This window comes from Felis catus, chromosome A2 (assembly GCF_018350175.1).
Source record: "Felis catus isolate Fca126 chromosome A2, F.catus_Fca126_mat1.0, whole genome shotgun sequence".
Lineage (NCBI taxonomy): Eukaryota > Metazoa > Chordata > Mammalia > Carnivora > Felidae > Felis > Felis catus.
The window spans coordinates 11,661,417-11,688,869 of NC_058369.1; the positions used below are offsets into that span (position 1 = coordinate 11,661,417).

The 27,453-nt window shown below is 50.1% G+C and overlaps 1 protein-coding gene across 1 annotated transcript; it reads left to right on the plus strand.

Moving 5' to 3' along the window:
* Positions 1–10,459: 10,459 nt before the first annotated feature.
* LOC123382513 (cytochrome P450 4F3-like) lies at positions 10,460–25,267 on the plus strand. Its single transcript, XM_045047577.1, has 13 exons — positions 10,460–10,586; positions 10,859–11,051; positions 14,849–14,993; positions 16,670–16,723; positions 16,818–16,945; positions 18,435–18,556; positions 19,266–19,536; positions 19,868–19,934; positions 20,124–20,253; positions 23,589–23,722; positions 23,819–23,883; positions 24,069–24,151; positions 24,543–25,267. The coding sequence occupies exons 1-13, from the start codon at positions 10,531–10,533 to the stop codon at positions 24,718–24,720; spliced, it is 1,626 nt and encodes a 541-aa protein (XP_044903512.1). The 5' UTR covers positions 10,460–10,530; the 3' UTR covers positions 24,721–25,267.
* Positions 25,268–27,453: the final 2,186 nt, after the last annotated feature.

Consider the following 27,453-nt stretch of genomic DNA (forward strand, 5'->3'; position numbering starts at 1 on the left):
TCCAGTTTCCCCTTTCTTCTTTGCTGTGTCTTGGGGTGATGTGGGGACCTGCAGCTTCATCCTGGATCAAGGAGGTAAGACTACTCTTCAAGGAAGGTGGGGCAGATAACTAGATGCAATTAAGTTCAGATGACCCTGGATCCACGGCACCTTGGAGTTTTACTGCCAGGTCACAATCACAGTTTACTAATCATTAGCTGTTTGGGTGGGGGGAAATTGTTGGTCTCTCTGAGGCTGAGTTCTGTTACCATACAGTTATAGCCATCTTGTTTCACTGATGGAGAGACTGAATAAGCAAACATGTGCAACATCACTCAATCAGTAGGTGGTAAGTACTCTCTTCTTTTTGCATCGTATTCTAAATTTTAAAAGGCTGCAGTCGCAAAAGTTAAATTTAAGTATTGGGAAATGTGACAATCTTCTGTGAAGAAAATTATCATCAGAAGATCTAGTTAGTTGGGAACGCAAGCTGGTGCAGCCACGCTGGAAAACAGTATGGAGGTTCCTCAAAAAAACAAAAATAGAACTACCGTACAACCCAGCAATTGCACTACCGGGTATTTATCTAAGGGATGCAGGTGTGCTATGTCAAAGGGGCACATGCACCCCAATGTTTATAGCAGCGCTTTCGACAATGGCCAAAGTATGGAAAGAGCCCACATGTCCATTGATGGATGAATGGATAGAGAAGAGAAGGTGTGATATATATATATATATATATATATATATATATATATATACACAATGGAATGTCACTCAGCAATGAAAAAGAATGAAATATTGCCATTTGCAACTACATGGATGGAACTATTATGCTAAGTGAAATTAATCAGTCGGAGAAAGACAAATATCATATGACTTCACTCATATGAGGACTTTAAGAGACAAAACAGGTGAACATAAGGGAGGGGAAACAAAAATAATATAAAAACAGGGAGGGGGACAAAACAGAAGAGACTCTTAAATAGGGAGCACAAATTGAGGGTTACTGGAGGGGTTGTGGGAGGGGGGATGGGCTAAATGGGTAAGGGGCACTAAGGAATCTACTCCTGAAATCATTGTTGCACCATATGCGAACTAATTTGGACGTAAATTATAAAAGATTAAAATAAAGAATGTTTAAATCAAAAGAAAAAGAAAAAAAGAAGATCCAGTTAGTTCTGAATATCCATAGTTTACCTCTGAGTAACTTCAAGGGCCTTTGATGCCAAGCTGGCCTTGAAGCTAGGAACTAAAAAAAAAAAAAAAATCCGTCTAAAGAGGCATGATCTGGACTTCATTTTTTGCGTGTTTCAAGAGGTGGAGGTCACGAGGGTCCCAATGGAGAAAATAAGGTGAGGGGTGGGGGGTGGGAGTGGAGGGGCCTCCTTCAGCACCTGGGACAGCGGCCGCTCCAGGACTCCCTCCTCTCAAGCTGTAGGAGTACTTGCCCTGGGCTACTGAGTCCAGGGCCTCAAAACCTTTCTGGGCCCACAGATGGGGGGCCCAGGAGGCCTAGTGACTGCAAAATAAGAAGGGAACATTGCAACCTTAAATGAATAAATATTTAGTATATTCTAAGCTGAAAATAACATGTTTTTCTTGCCGAGTTCTTAACTAAAATTACTTTTCCCGTTGGGGTGCCTGAGTGGCTCAGTGGGTTAAGCGTCCAACTCTTGGTTTCTGCTTAGGTCATGATCTCAAGGTTCGTGGGTTCGAGCCCCATGTTGGGCTCTGCAGTGACAGCGCGGAGCCTTTTTGGGATTCTCTCTCCTTCTTCCTCTGCTCGCCCCCCCACCCCCACACACCCAATAAATAAATAAACCAAAATTTTTTTTTTCATATTCCCAAAATGATACATCTGGGTTTTTTTTTGAAAGAAAGCGCCAGTGGAGTGAGAGGCAGAGGGATGGGGAGAGCGAACCCACGTAGCTTGATCTCACTACCCTGGGACCATGACCTGAGGTGAAATCAAGAGTCAGATGCTCCTGGGGCGACTGGGTGGTTCAGTCGGTTAAGCATCTGACTTCAGCTCAGGCCACCTTCTCACAGTTCATGAGTTTAAGCCCCACATTGGGCTCTGTGTTAATAGCACAGTGCCCGCACTTCAGATCCTTTGTCCTCCCCACCCCCCCACCCCGCCCTTCCCCTGCTTGCACTCTCTCTCTGTCTCTCTCAAAATAAATAAGTAAACTTAAAATAATTAGTCCTAAAAAAAAGAGAGTCAAAGGCTCAATTGACTGAGCCACCCAGGTGCCCCAAAATAATACATCTTCCTAGAAGAAAACACCAAGAAGAAACAGTAAGAAATAAAAATCACTTTTATATCCATAATTCCAACAAGTCAAAATAATCCCTTCATATTTTCTCACGTATACTTCCAGCTTGTAATTGTATATAATGTTATGCAAATAAAAAGTATATTTACATCTAAAACGTGCATTTACATTTACACATCATCTTCTGTGTAAAAATGCTCTTTTATTGTCTAATAAGTGCATGACAAGATGGACAACATCATTAGACCTTAGGGAAATGCAAACCAATGCAAAGCTTCCATTAAAATTGTCCTTGTCAAGAAATTTTTGGCTATTCTAAGTCTTTTGCAATTTCATGTAAATTTTATAATCAGCTTATCTATTTCTACAAAAAGTCCTGCTGGGATTAGGGTTGTGATTTCTTCAAATCTATAAATCAATTTGCAGAGACTTACTATCTTAGCAAGGTGGAGTCTTTCAATCCATGAATATTGCTTCTCTCTCCATGAATTTGGGCCTTCTTGGGTTTCTTCCACAAGTATTTTCAAATTTTCTTCATAGAAATCTGGAACACATTTTGTTAGATTTATACCTCAGTTTTTCACTTTTTCTGGTGCATAATACTTTAAAATGGGTATATGAAAATATTGTTCCGATTGTTTATTGCTTCTATCCAGCAGACTTGGCATTCTTTTTCTGCAAAGGACCATATGGGAAACATTTTAGGCTTTGCACATCCCATTCAGGATCTCCTCTTCCTCTTGCCCCTCTTCTCCGTTTACAATGGTCTTATTTTTGAGAGAGGGAGAGACAGAGACAGAGACAGAGGCAGAGTGTGATTGGGGGAGGGGCAGAGAGGGAGAGGGAGACACGCAATCTGAAGCAGGTTCCAGGCTCTGAGCTGTCAGCACAGAGCCTGATGCAGGGCTTGAACTCACAGACCGTGAGATCATGACCTGAGCAAAGTCGGACGTTGAACCGACTGAGCCACCCAGGTGCCCCCTACAGTCCTCTTAAAATATAAAAACACCTCTTAGCTTATAGACCATACGAAAACAGGCCACAGGCCAGATTGGTCCATGGACCATAGTTTTCTAATCCCTGGAATATAGAAGTAGAATTTCTATGTTTTATATTCTAGGTAGAATATCTTCTGTATACTTTTTTGTCTATTGATCTTGTATCCTCAACTCTATTAGGTAATTCCCATTGGAACACAGAAAATGTGGTTGTTTCCTCAGTCTTAAAAAGTCCCTTCCCTTGACCCACTTTCCCACTGATGAACCATTTCTTCCCTCCACCATGAGCTAACTCCTCCAAAGAGTGAGCTCTACTTGTGTTCAATGTCTCCTCTTGCACTACAAACAGGCTTTGAGTTTCTGCTAAGGACTGAGATGGTGAATTAATGAGAGAGGGAGGAGGAGAGGCATGAAGCCCATCGATCCCAGGACTCTGCTGCACCTGTGTATATTGATTCTAAAGGACAGGAGCCTGCTGTCACTCACTGCTGTGGGTGTCTTTCCTTTCTTGGGTGTGTGGGCGACGCCCTCTGCTGGAATTTTTGGGGACAACAGGCTCTGGCCTGGCCTCTGGTCTCCATTAATTCAACATGTGTGTGAGTGTGTCTGTGTCTAAGTGTATGTGTGACTGTGTGTGCGTTCGTGCTACTGTGTGTATGCATGTGCGAGGGTGTGTGTATGTGAGTGTATCCACGTAATTGGGTGCATGGATGGGAACATGTGTGTAAATCTGTGTGCATGTGTGTTTGTGTGTGCACAATGAGTGTGCGTGTGTAAGCGTGCCACTGTGTGCATGCGTGGATGCATTGGTGTGTGTGTGTAAAGGTGTGACTGTGTGTATCTTGAAGTCGCTAAACCCTGTAATGGGCAGGGACCTTAAGTGGTTAAATAAGGGTGACTGGAAGACGGAGCCCTTTACAAAGCTATGGGCAGGGCCAAGGGAAACCGTGGAGGCTAGTGCAGCGCCCTGGGGCTAGCATCAGCTGAGAGCCGCCACCACTGCCAGGTTGATGGGCCCAAAGAGTAGCTATTTCTGGATTCCAGAGAGCTTAACTGTCACAGAGAGTGGAGGTAGCCTTCGGCAGAGAATGGACGCCATTTCTCTAATCTCCTCGGATTGCCTGCAGGTGCCCACCACTGACCCAACGCCATATTCTCATTTGACCCCAAGAGGCTGTAGGGAGGTGGCCAAAGACTCCTGTGGTAGCCCAGTGTCTTGAGCTGGGTTGGTGTCCACTCCACATGTCTCCGCAGAGGGGGGTTCAACAGTTCCTCTGCACCAGGGTGGCTCCCTTGTCTGCTGGCTAAGCAGACATCAGAATGGGAGGGGGGCAAAGTCCTGCCTGTTCCCTTGCACGGCCTTCTGGTTTTGTTTTTGTTTTTCTGTGATGTCCTTGGGGCCCCCCTCCTTGGCTTTTGCATGAGAAATAGCCTTTTACCCTCCAGGGATGATCTCTGTTGATGGCGACCCCCACTGATGGAGTGGTGGGGGTGGTCTGACTACTTTCCAGAGCTGGCACCACCCCAAAAGTCCTGTGCAGGGGAAGTTGATGCAGCTATTTGGGGCCCCAGGACTTTCCTGAAGTTTCCCTTCAGCCTTCTTTTTCCAAAGCCAGCTTCTTTGCTCTCCTGGTCCTTCTGCCAAGAAGCTGGAAACTCCAGCTTATGGGTCTGGCCCTTGACATGCTTTGGGGGCTGGTTGGGTTTCCTGATCTTTATTATGGCGACTGAAATGGAACAACCGTTTCCAGCTTGAGTGTTGGGCCACATTTCACCACCGTGGATCTCCCTACAGGGCTGGTTCCTGCTTCCCTCCCGGATGGATACTGAGGGAAATTGCCTCTATTGTCTTTGTTTACCTCAGCATGTCTGAGGAAGGAAGGAGGAATGACAGAGTTTTCAAGCCATTTGATTACCTCACTGTGTGCCGGGTGTTTACAGTCCTGCTGTGGCTTTAGGGGCAAAGAGCGATCGTTATTCACTGTTCGCTCTTCCATGTCACTCAAGTTTCTGCTCAGAGGTCAACTCCACAGGGCAGCCCTCCCCGATGGCCTCCTTGCTCACTTGCTGGTTCTCATTCTGTTAATTTCCTTCATTACCACCCCACCATCTGACTTGGTCTTGTTTCCCATCAGCTTCTCCCATCAGACATGAGCACCACCATCCGGAGACCTTATCTGTTTTGTTCATCCTGGGTCTCGGGTTCAAGCACCATGTCTGGCATAGAGTCTCTGGTACAGTTTTGTTGTTGTTGTTGTTGTTGAAGAACAAACTACCTGGGAGGTGTAAGTCCCCCTTTCCATCTTACTGAGGAGGGCATGAGGCACGGAGAGGACAAGTGATTTGTCCACGGTCACACAGCCAGCGAGGAGCAGGGCTGGGATCCGAGCTCTGTTGGGCTGAATCCGGAACCTGTTCCTTCCCAAAGGCCGAGGAAAGGAAAAGAGAGACTCCAGCCACCAGGCAGCCTCCCTGCTTGGTGTAGAGGGACCCCAGGCTGACTCCTGGGAGAGGTGTCTTCATGGTGTCACAAAAGACGAACTGCTCACCTGTTCAGTGCACCAACCATGGGCCCCTTCCCCCACTGTGACAATCCTTGTTTCCTCTGAAATTTGTGTTTGTGTGATAAAAATTATAGCAGCACAGTGTGGGAGAGAGAAAGCGTGAGACAAGTAGCACGTGAGAAGAATCAAGACTCCACTTGTACTCTCTCCACTTCCACTGTGATGTGTGGATTCTTCTGGAATATTCTCAGTGCATATGCAAACGTGCACACACACAGATCCACACACATATTCAGAAGCTTTAGCCGTCGACGAGCTCATTACTCATATGCCAATTTTTTCATTGAGGTATGATCGGCATATAACATTATATTAGTTTCAGGTGCACAGCATGATCCCACATGTGTATATATTGCAAAACGATCACCGCGAAAAGTCTAGTGAACACCCGTCTCCACACGTAGCTATAGACTGTTCTTTGTCTCGTGATGAGAGCTTTTAAGATCTACTCTCTTTGCAACTTTGAAATATACAATACAGTGCTATTAACTATGGTCACCAAGCTTTGCATTGCATCCCTAGGACTGATTTATTTTATAACGAGAAATTTGTACCTTTTGACCTCCTTCACCCATTGCACCCATTGCCTACACCCTTCTGGCCACCAGCAGTGTGTTCTCCATTTCTATGAGTTCATTTTTTTAAAGAATACATATAAGTGAGATCATATGGTACTGTTTTTTTCTGTTTGGTTTATTTCACTTAGCATAATGCCCTCAAGGTCCATCCGTCCTCCCATGTAGTCACAAAGGGAAACATTTCCTTCACATGTCACTTTGAAAGGTCCTTTCCCCTTCTCTCCCTGATGGGGTCTGATAGAATGCTTGCATTGCCCTGTGAGGTTGTACCAAGCTCACTTTACGGACATGAAGATGGAGGCTCAGAGGGGTGATAGGCTGTGCCCAAAGCTTGTGACTCACAGAATGACTGCCACCTCTCGTCTGACACACACTTGTCCACTTCCAGGCTCTGTGTGTGGATGGGGGTTGACGTCTGGAGGGGAGGTCAACCTCTGCCTTTCTGTGTGTGGCTGGGGGCCATTGCATAAGCCAGGATTGTGTCATTGGCAGCTGAGACATTCCTTGTTGGATGAGAAACCACTGGGGATGCTCTGATCCTTCTCTGGCTCAGAGCAGAATGTCCACACCTGAGGCTTCCTGCCTCAAGAGTCAGGGGGAGCCCCGGTCCAACAGACTCTGCCTTCTTGATCACTGGAGGTTGTGGGTTGGGGTATGGGGGTTGACCTCTGGGGGGGTCAACCTCTGCCTTTCTGTGTGTGGCTGGCGGCCATTTCCCAGAGGCCCTGTGTGGTTTTAGTCCTTGGTATGGCTCATCAAAGTTCAACACCTACTTACAGCTTCCGTATGGGGCCGGATTTTGCCAGCTGCCTTGGCCTTGGTGAGTTGTGTGATCTTGCATGTGTGTGCTCTTAGCCCCCGTGTCAAAAGAACAACAAGCCACCTGCCTTTTTGGGCAGCATGGGTTTCCCGCCCCACGCTTGCCCCTGGTGACTCTCCCTCTTCCTCCAGGTCTCTGCTCGCCCTGATGCCGGGCTGAAGGTGGGACCCTCCCCCCGGCACATCCCTTATCACGGTCCGTTATGTTCTTGATCATTTACTGGATCACCGCCCATCTCCCCACTAGATGCGAGGCCCTTGACCGTGGAGTCTGTATTCACTGCTGCATTCTCGGTGCCTAAAATTGTGTGCCCCCCACACAACAGATGGTCAGTAGACACGTGGTTGTGTGAACAAGCCCTGGAGATTTAGATTTCTTGTCTCCTTACGTTCTGACTGAAACAAAACAAGATAAAACTGGGAATCCGAGAAGTGAAGCCTTTCCCCTCCCCACTTTCTCTGCAGAACCTGGACTCAGAGGTCTTAAAGCAACATTTCTTAAAGCTTGAAGGCATGTACACTTTTCCTGAGGATTTACTTAGACGCAGTTTGGAGTCAATATTTCTGGGCCGGGGTGCGAGATTCTGAATGTCCCTCAAGCTCTCAGGTGATGCCTAGGGTGGAGGTCTGAGGACCACACTGAGTAACCGAATCTTAGAACTCATGGCTGCAAACCTTTCTTTCATCCCCAGATATTTAATGAGCACGTACTATGTTCTAGGCTCTGCTGCCGTCTGTGCTGTCATATTCACCTCATTAGCTGTGGGGCTGCAGCAAGTTGCCTCACCTATCTCAATCTCCGGTTCCTCCTCTGTCAAAACGGGCTCGTGAATTGTGGGGCTGTTGGATAATTGCACCACCACAACAGCAGCGAGAACAGTGACTGGCATGTATTAAGCCCGCCCTTCTTGTGTCCTATGTGTTTTACGTGCGTCGGCTTTTAAAATTATTCCTGCTATCTTAGGAGGTGGCGCTAGCGAAATGCCCTCTGCAGAGGGGAAGGAGCATGGCTGAGAGGGTCAGGGCGCCTAGTGGGAAGTGGGTGCTGCCCCGGTGCCCAGGGTGGCTCCACCGGCTGTGTGACTTGGGACAGCTGTACAATAGGGAGAAAAACGTTGTTGATATACCTACAGGTCTTAAAACGGGATTGTGGCTCATGTGGACAAATGCCACTCCTGCTGTAGCTGCCTGCCCATTCCTGGCACACAGTAGGTGCACAGTGAGCTGAGCCACACTAGGCACTGGGTGCTCTTTCTCTTGTATGTCCAGGATTCTTCTTGGATCATTGTACTCTGACCTTGCCTCTTGGCCCTGATATGGGTGGGCCTGCCAGCAGGGGAGGGCTGCCTCCACGGAGGGGGAGGAAATCAGGGGGTGGGGTGGGAAGAGGGTGCAACCCACCCATGGAGGGCTTCAGGACCAGCCACCAGGACCCCCTGGCTGGAGGGAGAGGGAGGTTTGGGGTCTTCCCAGCACTCTGCCCGTGTCAGGACGACTCTTTGCCCGTGCCCTGCTCAGTAGCTTTGCCAAGCTTGGCCCGGGCTTGGGAGTGTGGCAGACCTGAGATCCTCCCAGCTCTGCAACTTGGGAGAGAGGCTTGCTTTCTCTGAGCCTCTTTTGTTTGCTCTTCTGTTAAATAGGCATCTTCCCTCCTATGGATGTCATCGCCTGGATCTCTCTCTCTCTGATTCCAGGGCACTGGCCCAGAAAGTTGGCAGGTGCGGGGGAGAGGGGGCGGAGATGTTTCATTATCTCATTGGCAGAACACGTGGTGCACAATAGGTTTACTTTACATAGAGTACCTGGCACACAGAGGGAGCATTTTATGCACAGTACCTGGCACTCAGTGGGCATGCTTAATGTCGAGCACCTGCCAGACAGTAGTCAAGGTTTTTGCAGAGTACACACCAAAGAGTTCATGGCGCACAGTGGGCATGTTTTATGTAAAGTACTTTGCACAGAGTATGCTTATTTTACGTAAGGCACCTGCCACACAGTAGGAGAGCTCTAAGAGGGCACCGGGCACACGGTAGGTATACTTTTCATGGAACACCCAACACACAGTAGGTGTGCTTTATGTAGAGCACCTAGCACTTAGTAGGCATGCCTTGTAGAGGGTCCCCAGCACATGTAGGCATGCTTTAGGTCAACACCTGGCATACAGTTGACAGGATTTGTGTCAAACAGAAGGGGCACTCAGTGGGTGTACTTTATACGACGTACCTGGCTCGTGGTAGGGACACTTCATGTCGCGTTCCCAACACACGGTAGGCACACTTTTTGTGGTACCCAGCACATAGTAGGCACACTTTACAGACAGTCTTCTGCAAACAGTAGGTTTACTTTACGTGTATGCTGGCACAGAGCAGCACACACACTAGTCAGGAGCTCTTTCTTGGCAACTTACCTTTTTGGGGGTCCCTGATCTTTCCTACCTTCCTGTGGAACCGTCTTCTGTCCCCCTCTCAGGCCCTCATCTGACATCCCATTTCCCAGATGGCAAGACTGAGCCTAGAGAGGGCCGGCACAGCCCAAGGTCACAGCCAGGAGGGTGCTGAACTGCGTGCAGGGTCTCCCAGCTCTGTCTGGGCCCCCCTCCCTCTCCTGGCCTCCTGCAGCCTTAACCCCTCACCTCCAGGTTCCTTCTTCCCACTGGGCTCTTTACCCCCTGAGTCTGATGCAAGTAACCCCCAGCCAGAAGGGCTTTTTCTTCCTGCCCTCTGCAGTCTTGTGTCAGCCCAGGCCCTAGGCTGCTTGGAGGCAGGGCTTGAACTCCTGCCAGGCTGTGCAGCCCAGAGGCCCGAGGCTTCCTGATTCTGCGCTGGGAAATGGTGCATGCCTCTGACCTGCCTCATACGTGGAGAGGAGCCCCAGAGATGTTTTGGGACTAGGCTTGTCTGGACCCTGCCCCCATGGCACCTGAACTCTCACGTTCAAGCTTTTCCCTGCTGTGCCCTGCTGGCCTTGAAAGGGCAGGGGTGGCTGTTAGCTTGGCGCCCAGGAGTCACTTTGCCCATCCCTCTACAGATCCCCCACCCCACATGGGAGGTGCTGAGTTCTGAGGATGCAATCCCATACTCTCTTTATAACACGGAAGTCCCCTTCCCTCACCTACTAGTTGGGCCACTGCCAGGTGGGGATGAGGTAAGCAGGCAGGCAGGGATTGGCTGGTTTAGCCTGGCCACTGCCAGTGTCCCCTAGGTCCGGCACCAGGGACAAAGACTTTCCAAGAGGAGGGAAGAGGAGGCTGTGTGGATAAGCTGCCGTGGTCTGAAGGTACCTGGCTGGGGGTCTTGATCCTGGGTAGCAAAGGATGCTGCCCAAGGGTGGGGTGACTCCAGAGAGCCGCTGGGAGCAGAGTGGCTATTGGTGGGTGGTTAGCTACCTCTCTGTGTCTCTGTCCTTCTTTTTCTCCCTCTCACTCACTCTGCCTCTCCCTCTGGAATTGTCTAGGTCCTCCTCCCCTCTCTGAATCACCATTTGCCCAGTGCTGAGCACTCATCATGCCTACCCCTGTCTGTCCCTGCCCCTCTCATCCCGGTGTGGGGGAGGGGCTCTCCCTCTGTTCCTGAAGAGTCCAGAGAGCTCACCCTTGGGCCCATTTCCTCGGCCTCAGGAAAATCTGTCCCCTCTGCCTCCAGGATGCTGAGCCTGTCCTGGCTGGGACTCGGGCAGGTGGCAGCCTCCCCATGGCTGCTCCTGCTGCTGGTGGGGGTCTTCTGGCTCTTGGCCCGCGTTCTGGCCTGGAGCTACAGCTTCTATGACACCTTTTGCCGCCTCCGGTGTTTCCCACATCCTCCGAAGGAGCACTGGTTTTGGTGTCACATGGGACCGGTGAGTGTGGGTGGCAGCACGGGCCTGGGGCATCGGGGTGGATGCACTTTCCCAGGGGTGGGGAATGGGGACTTGGGGTGGGGCTGGGGTCTGGGACAGCAGAGAAGGAGGAAGGCTAGGGAGCTGTTCTGTAATCACTCATTCATCCCAGGCCATTTCCACATCTTCATCTTCACACCCCTAGCCTGTTTGGGATCCATTTCCTGCCTCCCTTCCCCACATTAATGTCCCTCTGAAGGGCTCCCAGGGCAGGCTGCACAGAGCAGGGTCCCCTGGCATTCCCAGTGTCCATGGCTACCCCAGAGACCTTCTCAGGGGCGCTGTCCAGGGTCTGCTCCCTACCTGGCCCATTCCCTTGTGTCTGCTCACTTACCTACAGGAATTACCTATGACCTCCCCACCTCGACTCACAGGGGTCCAGCTCTCCACCTACACCCCTCCCCAGGAAAGCTTCCTCTCAGTCCACACTTCCCTGCTGAGATGTCCCAATGGGCCCATTGCCCAACCTGAATAAAGTTAACCGCTCACTTTCCCTTACAGAAGCTTTCTTTGACTCCCCACCTGCAGGGACCTTTGACTTGGGTCTACTCATATGTAAAGAATTAATTGTCCAGTTACTTACTTTCCACCTCTTTACCTGGATAGTTGCTCTGGGGATCAGATACTACATTGTCCAGCCCAGGAGCTGGCATAAAGTAGGCACTCAGGTAAGTGTTTGATGACATAGGTGGTGAGCTTGCCATTACCTGCCGTGTTCAAGGTCAAACGGATGAGTGGCTAGCCCTTCCCATCCCCAGACAGGCTGAGGGAGGAGCACAGCTCTCCTTAACTGCCCAGCATGAGGACCAAGCTGGGGGAGGGACTTCCTGCTATTTTACTGATCATTATGGCCAAGTTTGGAAAGAGGGCATTCCAAGCTCATTGTGAACTTTGCCTGAGATGCTGGGTCTGGGAATGTTCTTGACAAACCCTGGGGGCAGCAGGAATGTTATAAAGTTACTGTTTCCACTCCCTGTTCCAGGGCTTGGCCATGGAGGCTGGTCTTGGTCACTCTTCTCTCCTCCAGTCCCTCTTGCTGTGTGACCTCAGCTGAGTCACTCTTCCTCTCTGGGCCAATCTCCTCAAATGCCTCAGGGTTCATAAGGAGCAGGGATCAGTCCCAAAAGTGAAAATGACTCATAGTCACCTGTCTGGAGCACGTGGAATTATTTGTCAGGCCAGGATGGGGCTTCCCGTGGGACTGGAGAGGATGCCTCACTGGGAGGCAAGCCCCCCTCCTTCTCCTTTTGGGGAACGCGGCCTGGGTTTCTTCATTTGTAAAAGGCACGGCTGATGGGGGAGTCCATAGGTTCAGGGGATAGGTTCATAGAGAGCCCATAGGTTTATAGGTAGAGGTAGATAGACAGACAGAGAGACAGATGGGATGCACCATGGAAGCTGGCGGGCAGAAGAGGTCGTAGGTGGGAGCTGCCCTCTTGACTGATGGGCAGAGCTCACACCCGTGTCCTGGGGTCTGTCTCAGAGCTGGAAGGTCTGCATACTTTCACCCTCTGGGGAGCGGGGGGGGGCTGTGTGGACTGGCCAGGACATGAGAGGTCATGGGAACGAGCCCCAGTACAAAACGTGAGGCCACCCTGCTGTTCCCGTGGGCACCTCCCTGAGATTGGCACGACTCCCAGGAGAAGAAAGATCTGACTTCTCAAGCCAAGGTCGGCCTCTCTGGGGGCAGAGAGCATGTCTTCTCCCTGTGTCCTGGGAGGGACCCTTGGGACATGGAGAGTCTTGCAGGATCCCTCTGCCCCCAAGGGAAGGAGCAGGAGGAAACAGAGATCCCCTCCATCTATGCAGAGTCTGGACACACTGACCACTGCAGAGGTTGCAGGGGAACTTGCCGTGGCTCCTTCTGTGGAGGTGATGGCCCCTGTCTTGCTTGTAGGTCCACCCCACAGAGCAGGGCTTGAGGGTCTTAATTCAGCTGGTGGCTGCCTACTCGCAGGTTTATGATCTGCTTGGGCTCCCATCATTTCTTGCCACCGTGGCATTGCCTGCTCTGTCATCATGCCACAGGTACCCATCTGGAATATGTGGCCATGGGCACTGTGGCAGCATCTGAGGGCCACATACCCCTCCCTGCCAGGCTTCTGTGAGGTCCCTGTGGATTCCAAGGTCCTTTCTGCTCTTGGGCGACCTTGGTCATTGCTTTCTTTTGGACACTGCTTCAGGAGTGTCCTTGGCGAGGCTCAGTCCCAGGTATTGTCTTGGGGGAACCCCAATCTTGGGCATGTAGAACTAGAGACACCCTCAATCCTGTGTGGTCAGAGTGGGTCTGACGGAGAGACAGCAGTAAGGGGATGTCAGAGGGAAGCAAGGCATCTGCTGTTTGGGTAGGCTGGGAGGCTTCTTAGAGAAGGAGTTGTTGGAAGGGGGTCTGGACTGATGGGTAGGAATTTTTTAAGAAAAGAAGAGAAAGCATATACTGTGGAGAGGAATAGCCCACTCAAAGGCCTGGAGGGGACAGAGCAAACACCTGTTTTTTTTAAAGTTTATTTATTTATTTTGAGAGAGAGAGAGAGAGAGAGAGAGAGAACAAGCATGAGTGGGGGAGGGGCAGAGGGAGAGAGTGGGAGAGAGAATCCCAAGCAGGCTCCACACTGTCAGTGCAGCTCTCGAACTCACAAAACATGAGATCATGACCCATGCCAAAATCAAGAGTCAGATGCTTAACCACCTGAGCCACCCCACTGCCGTTTGAGCATCGGGGTTTGGAGCAACCATGAGTTGAGTGCATAAAGAGCAATGCTGGTGAGAGACAGGGAGAAGGTGGAGGGGACACAGAGCCAGTGGGGCTGCAAGACTGGGTGGGGGTAGGGGGTTTATTCTGAGTGTTCTGGGGAGCCATGGAGGGTGTGCAGGTTAGGAGCCACAGACAAGTGTAGTGGCAGAGATGGAGAGGGAAATAGAGGTGAAGAAAGAGAGAGATACAGAGAAAAAGTGAGGGAGTCAGAGAGGACATACAGAGAATGTAAAAGAAACATACACAAACATATCATCTATCATCTACCCATCCATCTCTCATCTCTTTCCTTTCTCTCTTCATCCATCCACCCATGCATGCATGCATGCATCCATACGTCTGTCCGTGCATCCACCCGTCCTCCAAGCGTCCATCCATCCATGCATCTATGCATCCATGTATGCATCCATCCATCCATCTGTCCTTCCATGCATGCATGCATCCATCTATCCACCCATCCATGCATGCATCCATCCATCTGTCCCTCCATCCATCCATCCATCCATCCATCCATGCATCCATCTATCTCTCTGTCCATCCATCTGTCCATGCATCCATCCAACCATCTTCCCATTTATCTGTCATCTATCTTCTATCTCTCTCCTTCTCTCTCTCTCTCTCTCTCTCTCTCTCTCTCTCTCTGTGTGTGTCTATCTCTCTATCATTTATCTCTATCTATCTATCTATCTATCTCTCTCTCTCTCTATCATCTCTCTATCTATCTATCATCATCATGTAGCTCTCCATCATCTAGCTATTATCATCTGGATGTCTATCACCTACCTAAAGAAACAGATGAATATTGTGAGAGTGAAGGGAGAGGGAGAGGCACATAGATAGACACACAAAAAGAGACAAACAGACCAACAAAGGGAAGCTGACTTGGTGAGATGTAGAGGTGTAGACTAATAATGCAGGCAGAAGGGGGGATGCAGTGGGAAGTTGTAAGCTTCTGGGGCTGCTGCCTGACCTGGCCTCACCCTCTCCACCCTGCTGTCCCCAGGTAAAGAGCAATGAAGAAGGCTTCAGGTTCATGGAGAGTCTGAGTCACAGCTTCCGTGATGTTCACCTGTGGTGGATGGGGCCCTTCTACCCACTTCTGCGGTTCGTCCACCCCAAGTTCGTTGCCCCCCTGCTCCAGGCCCCAGGTATCTCTCCCAGGAGCACCCGACCCAGCCACTCCCTTGTCCCTGTTCCCAGTTCTTCAGAGCTCTGGACAGACCAGATTGAGCAGGGAAGTGGGTAATATTGATGGAGACCTGCCATTAACCTGCTGGGTGACTGGCAGGTCCCTGGCTCTCTCTGGTTCCCAGTCGTTTTCAGTTGTGAGTGGTGGAAATTCAGCAACGTTGGTCTAAGAGAAGAAAGGGAATCTATTGACTGAAAAGCTGAAGGAATGTTTTCTTTAGGCATGGTTGGATCCAGTCTTCAAACAGTGCCCTTGGGAATCTGTCTTTCTCTTGTAGTTCTGTGTTCCTTGGTGACAGCTTCACTCTCATGCTGACAAAGATGTGTCTAAGAAGCTGAACCCCCATGGAAACGTGAGCTCATTCTGCAGACCCAGAAATAGTTGCAGGATTCTCTTAAATTGGCCTGGCTTGGGTCACAGGGACCAATTCTTCATCTAGTCAACGCAACTTGATTGTTAAGGGTTAGGGTCATATGTTGAGCTCTGGAACGGAGGATGGAGTGGCATGGCCACCCTCCCTAGCTACTTGGACTGAGGGAGGAAGAGGAGCGAGGTGTTGGTTCCAGAAGGGGATGGATAGGCAGATACCACAGATGTCCATTTACTGGCATCTCTGCTAGGGGGGCATTTCCTGGGTGAGGAAACGGAGTCTCAAGGAGGCTTAATAACTTCTCAAGGTCACATAGCATGCCAAAGGCTTTCTCTTACTTCTTCTGTGTGTTCTTGACTGCCCTAACTGCTTCTGGGAGGAGGGACCTTTAGTTGGAGGGGGATTTGGGGTAGGGAGATGGCCAGAGTGTTGTGGGGGAAGATGCACAGAGTGTTGTGGGGAGCTGGTCTAGAGGCACGAGGGAGCAGTGGCAGCTCTTTGTGGTGGGGGGAGCTCAGCATCTGAGGGTGGCAACATTATTTGGTCTCTTAAGGACAGAGGAGCCCCTGAGCCTAAGCACTTAATGATAACTACGGGATGGAAGAGAATCCTGAGAAAGGCTAGGTCACACCTGGGCCATGTCTGGGACATTAGTGGGACCATATTTAAGTCCTGTCAGGGACCATCTATGAGACACACTGAGGTCATGTCAGATCGTCTTTGGGTCCATTCAGAGGATGCTGCATGAGGCCAGTGTGTGTTATTCATGTGTTAAATATGCGTTGTCTTATTTAATTCCCAGAACCATATAAGGTAGAGATGATGATTAGTCTCTCGTTGTCTCGTGTCAGGGCACGTTATCATGTGTTGGGGCCATGTCAGAAGTCCCAGGAGATGTCAGAGGGTTCTGGGACAGGTGCGATGTCCTAGGTCCGTGCAAAGGCATATGTGGAGTGCTGATTGGTGCTTGGGTGTTTCGAACATGTCGGACCGGCAAGCAGCCATGTCAAGGCATGTTGGGTGTGTTGTGCCCTATTTTCGGGAGCATCTAAGTACCTAGGGGTAGGTCCATGGGCTGTGCCTTTGCTCTGCTCTGTGCTGCAGCCTGGTCTTGTCCCCCCTCACCTCCCCACTCTGCACTATACAATCCCCACTATGGAGGTTGGAGGGGTATGCATTCCCCTGGCTTGGATCCTCCAACCCCGAACCCAAAGCCCATCCCTACTTCTTCTCTATAACCCCTGATGATCTGTCTCTCCTGCCAGCCACCATCGTGCCCAGGGATAAGTTTTTCTACAGCTTTCTGAGGCCCTGGCTGGGTGAGTAACTGTTAAGTGAAGGCGGTTGGGGACAACCTTGGGATCTCAGGGGAAAGCACTGCCCTTGCCTACTCCTCGTGGCTGCCTCTACTAGGGGATGGGCTCCTGCTGACTGCTGGTGACAAGTGGAGCCACCACCGTCGTTTGCTGACACCTGCCTTCCACTTTGAAATCTTGAAATCCTATGTGAAGATTTTCAACAAAAGTGCAGACATCATGCATGTGAGTTGAAACCCACTGGAGCCTTGGGAAAGGCTTCCCAAGGCCTTGGAAAAGGTTTTCCCAGCTGGAGCCTTGGGAAAAAGGGAGTGGCCTGGAGTCCTGGCTTTGCTAGATGACTTTCGGGCCATTCTATTTCTTCTCCAAGCTTCAGTTTCCCCATGTGTCACATGAGGATCATAAGCCCTTCTTAAAGGGTGGTCAAGATGATGTAATGGAATCATGGTCCTGGCACATTGTAGGTGCTCGGAAGGTGTTAGCTTCTAATCTGCCTCACTGAAACTCTGTGAAACTTGAGACACTAATGATGAAGATTGTATGGTAGCTCTTTGTTCACTGAACTGCACCTTAAAACTCATGAGGTTGAAGGGATTTGTGTTTTATTGCTCGCAAGATGATGAGTCCGGAGAAGAGTTCTTATTTTGGCTGGAATCACTCACGTGTCTGTGGCCATGGCTGCGTTTGGGAGACAGCTCTGCTTTTCCAGGCTCAGCTCTGCCACACATTTGGGGCTTGGCTAATGGTTGGCTAGTCTAGGATGGCCTTGGTGGGACAACCAGACTCCTGCATTTGTCCCTCATCTTCCAGTAGGCTAGCCTAGGCTTGATCGCATGGTAGACCCTGGGCTCCAAGAGAACAAGCAGAAACATGCAGTACCTCTTGAAGCCTAGTTTCAGAATAGGCACCGGGACCTCCACCTTCTTCTGTTGGCGGAAGCAAGTCCCACATCCAGCTCCAATTCAAGAGCTGGAGAAAGAGGTTTTACCTCCTAATGGAAGATCTGCCAAACCTCATTGCAAAGGGTGAAGGTAGAGGGAGGGATGAAGAGATGGAGACATTTTTGCAGCAGTGACCTACCTCTATGATAATGAGAAAGATGAGGGTGATAGCTAATGGTTACTTAGCTCTTGGTGTATATCAGGAACCATGAGATCTTGACCTGAGCCCAAGTTGGACACGTAACCGACTGAGCCTCCCCACTGCCCCTCATGCACCAGTTCTATTGCACACGTTGTCTTATCTAATTTCCACAACCATATAAGGTAGAGATGATGATTATTGTCTCATTACAGGTGATGAAACTGAGGCTCAGAGAGGTTAGGGAGCCTGCTCCCGTTCACACAGCTAGCAAGTGAGCTAATAAATGGAGTTGGGATTCCAACCTGGTTTGTCTGACAACAGAGCAAGTCATCTTAACTGTTACTGAAGCTTTGACAGGTGGAGTCCAGAGGGCAGCAGTGAGTTGACCAAGGGCACACAGGGGTGTAGGAAGCAGAGCCAGGATTTGAACTCAGGTCTTCTGACCCCCAGCCATTGGGTCTTAATAGTAAGAGTTTCTATTCCCACCCAAGCCTGGTCCTCCCTGGAGATGGGTCCCTGGAGTGGAGGACCAGGAGCCTGGGTTTTGGGGAGTCCATCCTGGTGATTGGGACTGAGGGGGAGCTCAGGAGAGGTAGGTCCCAGCCCCAGATTTGCCCCTTTCTCTGTCCAGGCCAAGTGGAAGCGCCTAGTCTCAGAGGGCAGCACCCGATTGGACATGTTTGAGCACATCAGCCTCATGACCCTGGACAGTCTGCAGAAATGTGTCTTCAGTTTTGACAGCAATTGCCAGGAGTGAGTGCTTGCTCAGGACCTGGGAACATGAACCGTAGACCCCAGGGAGTAGATGGAGAAGGGAGGGCTGGCCAGGGCGATCAGATGGGACTTCCTGGAGGAGATGGATCAGAGTGAGACAAAGAGGGACAAGGCAGGGAAAGAGAAAGGTAAGGTTTCAGGTAAGCAAAAATGCTTGATAAAGGCCAACAGGACTAGGATGAATAAAGCATGTGCCACCTTGGGAATGTGATTGGAGGGATGGCAGGGGGGCGCTAATCTTAAGGATATTGAAAAGTGAAGCAAAGGCGTCTGAGCTTTATCCTGAGGTTTCCAGGGATGGAAGGTGGGAGGTGTTTGAGCAGAAGAAGGCCATGGTCAGAGCTGTTCTTGGACATCGGACTCGAGAGAGGACCAACTGTCACATAGACACAGAATCTGAGGAGGAGGCAGCTTGAATGTGGTGGCGAAAATGAGGCAGATTTGGGGGAAAGTAAGGAGGAATGGGCAGGGGCAGATACTGTGTAGGACAGAAGAGAGATGAGTGTGATACCCAAGGTCTTCCCAGGGTCTGGGCCATGATTCCATTGACAGAGATGGCAGGTGGAGAGAGAAGCATGCCTGGAGGACACTCTGTTTTGCAGGGACATGCTTCTGAGGTTCTGGTTGGAAGGCACTCCTAGGGCGTCATGTGGGTTAAGGAGCTGTTCTCTATGGCCTGACCCTTCAGGAGCCCCAGTGAATATATTGCTGCCATCTTGGAGCTCAGTGCCCTTGTGGTGAAACGGCAGAGGCAGATCTTCCTGTACCCGGACTTGCTCTACTACCTCACCCCTGATGGGCGGCGCTTCCGCAGGGCTTGTGACCTGGTGCACAACTTCACAGATGCTATCATCCAGGAGCGGCGCTGCTCCCTCAATACTGAGGGCTCCCATGACTTCCTCAAGGCCAAGGCTAAGGCCAAGACTTTGGACTTCATTGATGTGCTCCTGCTGGCCAAGGTGGGCTTCCCTGGGATCAGAATTCAAGAGTTAGAATGGACCTTGACTCCAAATGTCAGATGGGAGAACTTGGACTTGACCCAGCGGGTACTGAGGAGCCACGGAAGGTGCTTGAGGAAGGGAGAGACAGGTCAGGGATATGTTTTAGACATGACTTTGTAGAAGGCAGCTTGGGAGAAGAAAGCTGGAGACAGGGAGACCTGTGGGATAGGGCTCTAGAGATGATGAGGGACGAATCCTGCTTTGGTGATGGAGCCTGAGGGAGTGTTTCAGGCGAGACTCAGGTGCCCTCCGAGCCGGTGTGATTCAGGAGGTCGTGCCCTTTCTGCAGGATGAAGATGGGAAGGAACTGTCCCATGAGGATATCCGAGCTGAAGCTGACACCTTCATGTTTGGGGGTAAGCATCCCAGTGTGGGACTGCAGGGGGTAGGAGTCTGTCCAATCCCAGGGACTTGGCAGGTGGGCCCTGGACCACCCCATCCCACCCCATCTTCCCCATCCTCCCTGAGGGCCCTAACGAAGGGCGCTGTCCGCCCTCTGGTGCTGAACAAGCCCAGAGACCCAAGCCTGTCTGGCTGCTTCTCAGGCCATGACACCACGGCCAGTGGTCTCTCCTGGGTCCTGTACAACCTTGCGAAGCACCCAGAGTATCAGGAGCGCTGTCGGCAGGAGGTGCAAGAGCTCCTGAGGGACCGTGAGCCTAAAGAGATTGAATGGTGAGTGCAGGTCCTCATGTCCTGTTCTGGAACCCCTCTCATTGGCTCTGCTCCCCTGCTGGGGAAGGGGAAAGAACTTTGTGTTGATTGTGTCATTGTTGCTTAGAGAGACTAGGAGCAGCACCCAGAGGCAAGGGTATGGTACCCATCCTGGAGAGCAGGGGAAAGCAGGCTTACGCAACAGAAAGATTGGAGTGTCCACATTTATTGCCCTGCTTGCTTGCTATGTGACTTGAATAAAACCAATTCCCTTTTCTGAGTACCACTTTTCTCCTCTGTAAATGGGGGTGGGACAGGTCAGGGAATGTCTCTTCCAAGGGCTGCTTGGAGAACCGTGACAATGTGTGTAGAACAGATAGATGCCATCCAGCGTGTGTTGAGTAAATGAACTTCTCTCCCTTGCTTTTCTGCCTGAAGTTGCACATTTCCCCTAAAGACCCCTGCTGTTAATTTTTGCTCTTATATCTAATTCCCACCTACTATCTATTCCAGGGATTCACAAGTGGTCCTTGAAGGTAAAACAGTTACCCATTGCTTGGTTCAGTAAACATGTCTACCCTGCCGGCCCTTCTCAACTCCATGTCCAGTGCCATTCAAGTCCTACTTGGTCAAGGCTGGATCATGGAGGAAAGAAGGGGTGAGGCTGGGTAGCAAAGAAGCAAATATGAATTCAGCCCTGTGGGAATGGGTAGTGGACAGTGCCCCAGGCCTTATGGACAGCTTGTGCAAAGGCCCTGATGGAGGCATGCAGCGGTGGGCCTGGCGTGTTTGGGAGGAAGTAAACGTGGCTGGATCCTTGTGAAATTTACAGTGTGAAGCATCTGCGAGGCTCCCAGTGAGGCTGGAGCTGGTAGTTGGTAATGGAAGCCCTTCTTGGTCTGCTTTGGAAACCACGTGAAGATTTTCCAAAGGTGTCAGTTCAAGTCCTCTGGGAAGACAGTATTGGATAAAAGATAAAAGTGCACAGGGATACTGCTCTTAGGGAGGGAGTCTCACATTGGGCAGAAGTGATCAGAAAGTAGGGGCCCACCATGCTCTCTCAGTGGCTGGGACCTGCCCAAGAGAGTGTGGCCTTGGCTTGAATGCTGCTGCAGAGCCCAGAGACCCTCTAACTGGAGGCTGTCAGCCGACTGCACTCCTTGGAGCTGGACATCAAGTTCTTTCTTGAGGGGAGATTCGTGACTAATATACGAAGGCAGTGGGGAGCCATGGGAGATGTTTGAGCATGGGAGAGACAAGTCAGATATTCGAATTAAACATATCTTCAAACTGGAGGAGATGAGGTGGAGCCTGGGGGTTCCAGGGAGATTGGGGGCCAAGGGCTGAAGGATGGGGAGGAGATGGTGGACTGAACAGTTTGGAGGTAGTGCCTTCAAGTTCAAGGCTGGGCTCAGTACAGCAGTTGTGTGAAGTGGAGAAGTGTTTTTGTGTGTCTCTCAACTTCAAACACTTAGTGCACTTGGTACCAATTCAAACGGTGTCATATGGAAAGTTCCTCTCTAGTCCCTTGGACCAAAATATCCAGGAGGTTTCCATCTCATGACCGCAATGAACCTCTTGGTGTTCATGTCTTTATCTACCTGTCTGAGAATCTCTCCAGGTCCTAGGCTGAGAGCCAACTTGCTGGGTCATGAAACACACATCGCCTTTCCTTGACCATGCCGATGCCTTGCAGAGTGGTTGCTCCTGTCCATACCTTTACTGTCAGTGCGTGGGGTCCCCCCACCCTGGTGCCTCAGCCGGGCTTTACCATCACCCACCTTGTTAATTCTCACCTCGAATACATATGAGGTAACCTCCCATTGCTATATAATTTCCATTTCTCTGGTAATCGGCGACGTGGAGCATCTCTTCACGTTTTATTTAGTTATTTCTTTTCAATGGTTATTTATTTAGTTTTGAGAGAGAGCACAAGCGGGGGAGGGGCAGAGAGAGAGAGGGAGACACAGAATCCAAAGCAGGCTCCAGGCTCCGAGCTCTCAGCACAGAGCCCGACGCGGGGCTCGAACTCATGGATCTCGAGGTCATGATGTAAACCGAAGTCATATGCTCAACCGACTGAGCCACCCAGGTGCCCCATCTCTTCATGTTTTAAATCTCTGAGTTTGAGCTCCCATGAATTTCTAGACCATGTCCTTTGTCTACTCTTTTGAGTCGCCTGCCATCTCTCTTGTTGATTGGTAGGAATTCCTTGTCTATTCAAGATATTCTTCTAGATCTATATATTTATTGCAACTATCTTCTGTGAATCTCTCATCTGAATGTTAATTGTTCCCTAGAATGGAGTGTTTTGTTAAACAGAAATCCTTAATTCTGTGCATGTTTTTTCTTTTCTTTTTTTTCTTTTTTCTTTTCTCTTTCATTCTTTTCTTTCCTTTTCTTTCTTTCTTTCTTTCTTTCTTTCTTTCTTTCTTTCTTTCTTTCCTTCTTTCCTTTCTTTTCCTTTTCTTTTTTTGTCTTCTGGTTGCTGTTTTGGGGTTTTAAGAATTCTTTCCTACTCATCGGTCAGAAAGTTGTCTTCTGTATTATACCTTCTTTTACCCTTTTTTCTATACTTTTCACGTGTAAGAGAAGACCCCATCTCATATGTGGAGTGCATGATGATTCAGTCTTTTGGTGTGTGTAGTGGTGAGACTGTGGGGGTGTCTGTGTCTGTGTCTGAACCATCCCTTGTCTGTGGGTTGCGGGGCCTCCTTTACCGGATGGTTCGTTTTTACCTATTAACATACTTGTCTCTGAGCTCTCTATCTTGTTCTCTGGGTCTGTTTTCCTGTTCTTGCAACAGTGCCTTGCTGCCTTTTAATGGAATTGATTTTAATTTAATTTAATTATCACCATATTTTTGTAATGTGTCTTAATATCAGGTGGATGACTTCTCTTTCTTTGGTTTTTTAAATCGACCACAACTCTTGAACTTTACGTTTTTCAAACTGAATAAGATCGCTAAGTTCCAAACACACCAACTAGATTTTAATTGGGTGTATTGGATACATTAATTAACTTACAAAGAACCCACACCATTATATTAGGTATCCCACCTAGGAGGGTGCCTTTTATTTGTTGAAATAACCTGGTAAGTCCAGCAAAGAGATTTTTTTTTCCTTTTTAAATAAATTGTATAACGTAAAACTTTCTAACTTTCAAAGGTACTGTATGAATGTTGGGCTTTGCTCAGAAATACTTAAAAAATTTTGTTTTAATATTTATTTTTGAGAGAGAGAGAACAGGGAAGGGCTGAGAGAGAGAGAGGGAGGGAGACACAGAATCCGGGGAGCAGCTGGAGGTCTGTGGGAGTCCGATTGGATCCCTGGCTAATCGTTGGGGGGCTTCCTTAGGGACGACCTGGCCCTGTTGCCTTTCCTGACCATGTGCATCAAGGAGAGTCTGCGGTTGCACCCCCCGGTCGCAGTCGTCTCCCGCTGCTGTACCCAGGACGTCGTTCTCCCAGATGGCCGGGTCATCCCCAAAGGTGCCCACAACACCAGGGGGAGGAGCCTCGTGGGCAGGAAGAGGGGCCCATCAGGCAGGGTGAAACCCTTCCTGACTGGCCCCTCCCCTCCCACAGGTGTTATCTGCCTCGTTAGTATTTTCGGGATCCACCACAATCCATCCGTGTGGCCAGAACCTGAGGTGCCGCCTCCCCCTCCCTCCCCTCCACCCACCCTCATCCATGGCCACTTCCCTAGCGGGGCCTAAGGGAGGGCTCAGGGTTCTGACCTGGCAAATCGCTCCCTCCATGAAACGCACACCTGTGTCTCCAAAGCTGGCTGTCCTGGGAAACCCCATCCAACAGTCCCGCGTCTCTCCGCCCCCAGGTATACAATCCTTTCCGCTTTGACCCAGAAAACATCAAGGAAAGGTCTTCCCTGGCTTTTATTCCCTTCTCCGCGGGACCCAGGTGAGCGCAGCGGGCATCTGAGGTGGGGATGAGGTGGTGAGGGCAGGGGCCTGGGCCTGAGATCCCAGACGTGGCTGTGCGGGCGGGAAAGGGCGTGTTGAGGATGGTTCTCCTTCTCTCCCCTCCTTCAGAGGTTGGGGGTAAAGGCCTGGGCAGTGGGGGGTGGCTGGGTCCAAGGAGGGCTCCGCGGTGTGCTCAGAGCCCCTTCCCTCTGTCTGGGAGCTCAGGGCTTGGATCTGAGCCAAGCTCAGAGACGCGCGTATGGGGGTCCCTGGCAGGGTTAGTTCCCTCCGGTATCCCTGCGGGAGGGGCTGGCGGTCCCGGGCCAGGTTCGGGGCGTGAAGGGACCTGCTGGGGTCCCTAGCGAGTGAGTGCCCACTGCCGCCCGCAGGAACTGCTTGGGGCAGACGTTCGCCCTGACGGAGATGAAGGTGGTCCTGGCGCTCACGCTGCTGCGCTTTCGGGTCCTGCCCGACAAGGAGGAGCCGCGCAGGAAGTGGGAGCTCATCCTGCGCGCCGAGGGCGGGCTTTGGCTGCGGGTGGAGCCGCTGAGCTCGAGCCCCCAGTGACCCGCCAGCTCCTCCTGGCTTGGGATCCACCCCGACCCTACACACGCCCCCTGGTGGATTCCCAGGACTAGTACTTGGTGGTCTCCTCTGCCCAAGCGCCACTGACAGCCAGCAGGGGGCGCTCGGGACCTGCGGGAACGCAGTGGGAGGGCGAGGGCGAGAGGTGGGGTGGAGGGGAGGCTGGTGTATGAACACAAGACCCTGGCAGCCTTTCCAGCTGACCACGGCCCCCCCACTCCCCCCGCCATGCTGATTGCGGGTTCTCCCACAGCCCAATAAGGGCTTTTATCCTGTAGGCAATAGGGTGCCATAGGAGGTGTTTGAGTAGGAGAGGGACCACCGTTAGAGACTGACTGAGGGGCATGTTTGAAACTCAGGGTCACAGTGGAGAACCCATAGTGCCACTACTCTCTGGTCACTCTGACCTCTGTTCCTATCTAAGATACCCAAACTTTTCTTACCCCAGAATTCTTCACTATGTTTCCATGGTCACTATGTTCACTGAAACAAACATAGATGCTTTCTCCTGTGTGTCTGATCATTGCAATCATTGTATCCACTATGTGGTCTGTTGTTTTTGCTAATTTTCACTGGTAGGGTTAGTGGTCTCGTGTGCCTGTTTATCTTTGCTTGAGTATCCGTTATCATATTTGAAATAACATGTGTAGAATTTGGAGAAGGTAGCTTTCTCTAGGAGGCATTCTTCGAGCCTTGCTGGTCAAGGATGATGTTAAATGGAGTTCAAGGCTTGTGGTGCCAAGATCACCAAGACAGTTTAAATTCCAGCAGAGGTCACACTTGCAGTCCCCTCTACCGGTGTGTTCTCCCCCTGAGCAGTGTAGTTCCTGGAGGCTTCCACCTATGCAAGGAGGACCTTCTTACAACTTTTCTTTCCCATGTCACTCTAGGCTTTGATTTTTCTCCCCTGGTCGTGAGGCTGTCAAAACAGTTTCACACTTCCCTGACTGGCTTCAGCGCAAAAGTATAATTCATGCTCCTTAACTCCAGGTTTCTTTTTTCTTTTCTTTTTTGTAATGTTTATTTATTTTTGACAAAGAGAGAGAGACAGAGCATAAGCGGGGGAGGGCCAGACAGAGGGGGAGACACAGAATCTGAAACAGGCTCCAGGCTCTGAGCTGTCAGCACAGAGCCTGATGGGGGCTCGAACTCACAGATCGTGAGATCATGACCTGAGACGAAGTCAGATGCTCTACTGACTGAGCCACCCAGGGGACCCCAGGCTCCTTTTTTCATTTGAGTGGCATCTTTGTTACAATTTTTTCCCCACATTTATTCATTGCTGAGAGACAGAGAGAGACAGAGCACAAGCGGGGGACGGGCAGAGAAAAGGGAGACAGAATTGGAAGCAGGCTCCAGGCTCTGAGCTGTCAGCAGAGCCCGATGCAAGGCTTGAACTCACGAGCTGTGAGATCATGACCTGAGCCGAAGTCGGACGCCCAACTGACTGAGCCACCCAGGTGTCCTTTGAGTGTCATCTTTGTAATTCTTTACTGTCTTTTCAGGTCATTTATGCATTTAAGAAATTGGAAAAGGGGGCACCTGGGTGGCTCAGTTGGTTAGGCGTCCGACTCTTGGTTTTGGCTCAGGTTGTGGTCTCACAGTTTTGTGGGTTTGAGGGTTGCATGGGGCTCTGTGCTGGCAACGTGGAGCCTGCTTGGGATTCTCTCTCTCCCTCTCTCTCTCTCTCTCTCTGCCCGTCCCCCACTTGCACTGTCTCTGTCTCTCTCAAATAAATCAGTAAACTTAAAAAAAAGTAATTGGAAAAGTATCCAGCTGTGAGAGTTGTGTTTTTTATTTTTTTTATTTTTATTTTTATTTTTTTTAAACAAGACAAAGTGTTTCAACGTTTATTTATTTTGGGACAGAGAGAGACAGAGCATGAACGGGTGAGGGGCAGAGAGAGAGGGAGACACAGATTCGGATGTCCGTTGATGGATGAATGGATAGGGAAGATATGGTGTATATATATATATATATATATATATAGATATATATACACACACACACACAATGGAGCATTACTCAGCAATCAAAAAGAATGAAATCTTGCCATTTGCAACTACGTGGATGGAACTGGAGGGTATTATGCTAAGTGAAATTAATCAGTCGGACAAAGACAAATATCATATGACTTCACTCATATGAGGACTTTAAGAAACAAAACAGGTGAACATAACAGAGGGGAAACAAAAATAATATAAAAACAGGGAGGGGGACAAAACAGAAGAGACTCTTAAATAGGGAGAACAAACTGAGGGTTACTAGAGGGGTTGTGGTTGGGGGGATGGGCTAAACGGGTAAGGGGCACTAAGGAATCTACTCCTGAAATCATTGTCGCACCATATGCGAACTAATTTGAACGAAAATTATAAAGATGAAAATAATGTTTAAATCAAAAGAAAAAGAAAAAAAGGAAGATACAGTTAGTTCTGAATATCCATAGTTGTTACCTCTGAGTAATTCAAGGGCCTTTGATGCCAAGCTGGCCTTGAAGCTAGGAAGTAAAAAAAAAAAAAAAAAAAAAAAAAAATCCGTCTAAAGAGGCATGATCCGGACTTCTTTTTGCTTACGTGTTTCAAGAGGTGGAGGTCACGAGGGTCCCAATGGAGAAAAGACGGTGGGGGGTGGGGGGTGGGAGTGGAAGGGCCTCCTTCAGCACCTGGGACAGCGGCCGCTCCAGGACTCCCTCCTCTCAAGCTGTAGGAGTACTTG

Excerpts from the sequence above, each read along its gene's own strand:
- LOC123382513 (XM_045047577.1), top strand. The coding sequence starts at position 10,531 with ATGCTGCCCAAGGGTGGGGTGACTCCAGAGAGCCGCTGGGAGCAGAGT. Across the intron at positions 11,052-14,848 it reads TTTGGTGTCACATGGGACCG|GTAAAGAGCAATGAAGAAGG; the intron begins GTGAGTGTGGGT and ends TGCTGTCCCCAG. Across the intron at positions 19,537-19,867 it reads ATGTGCTCCTGCTGGCCAAG|GATGAAGATGGGAAGGAACT; the intron begins GTGGGCTTCCCT and ends CCCTTTCTGCAG.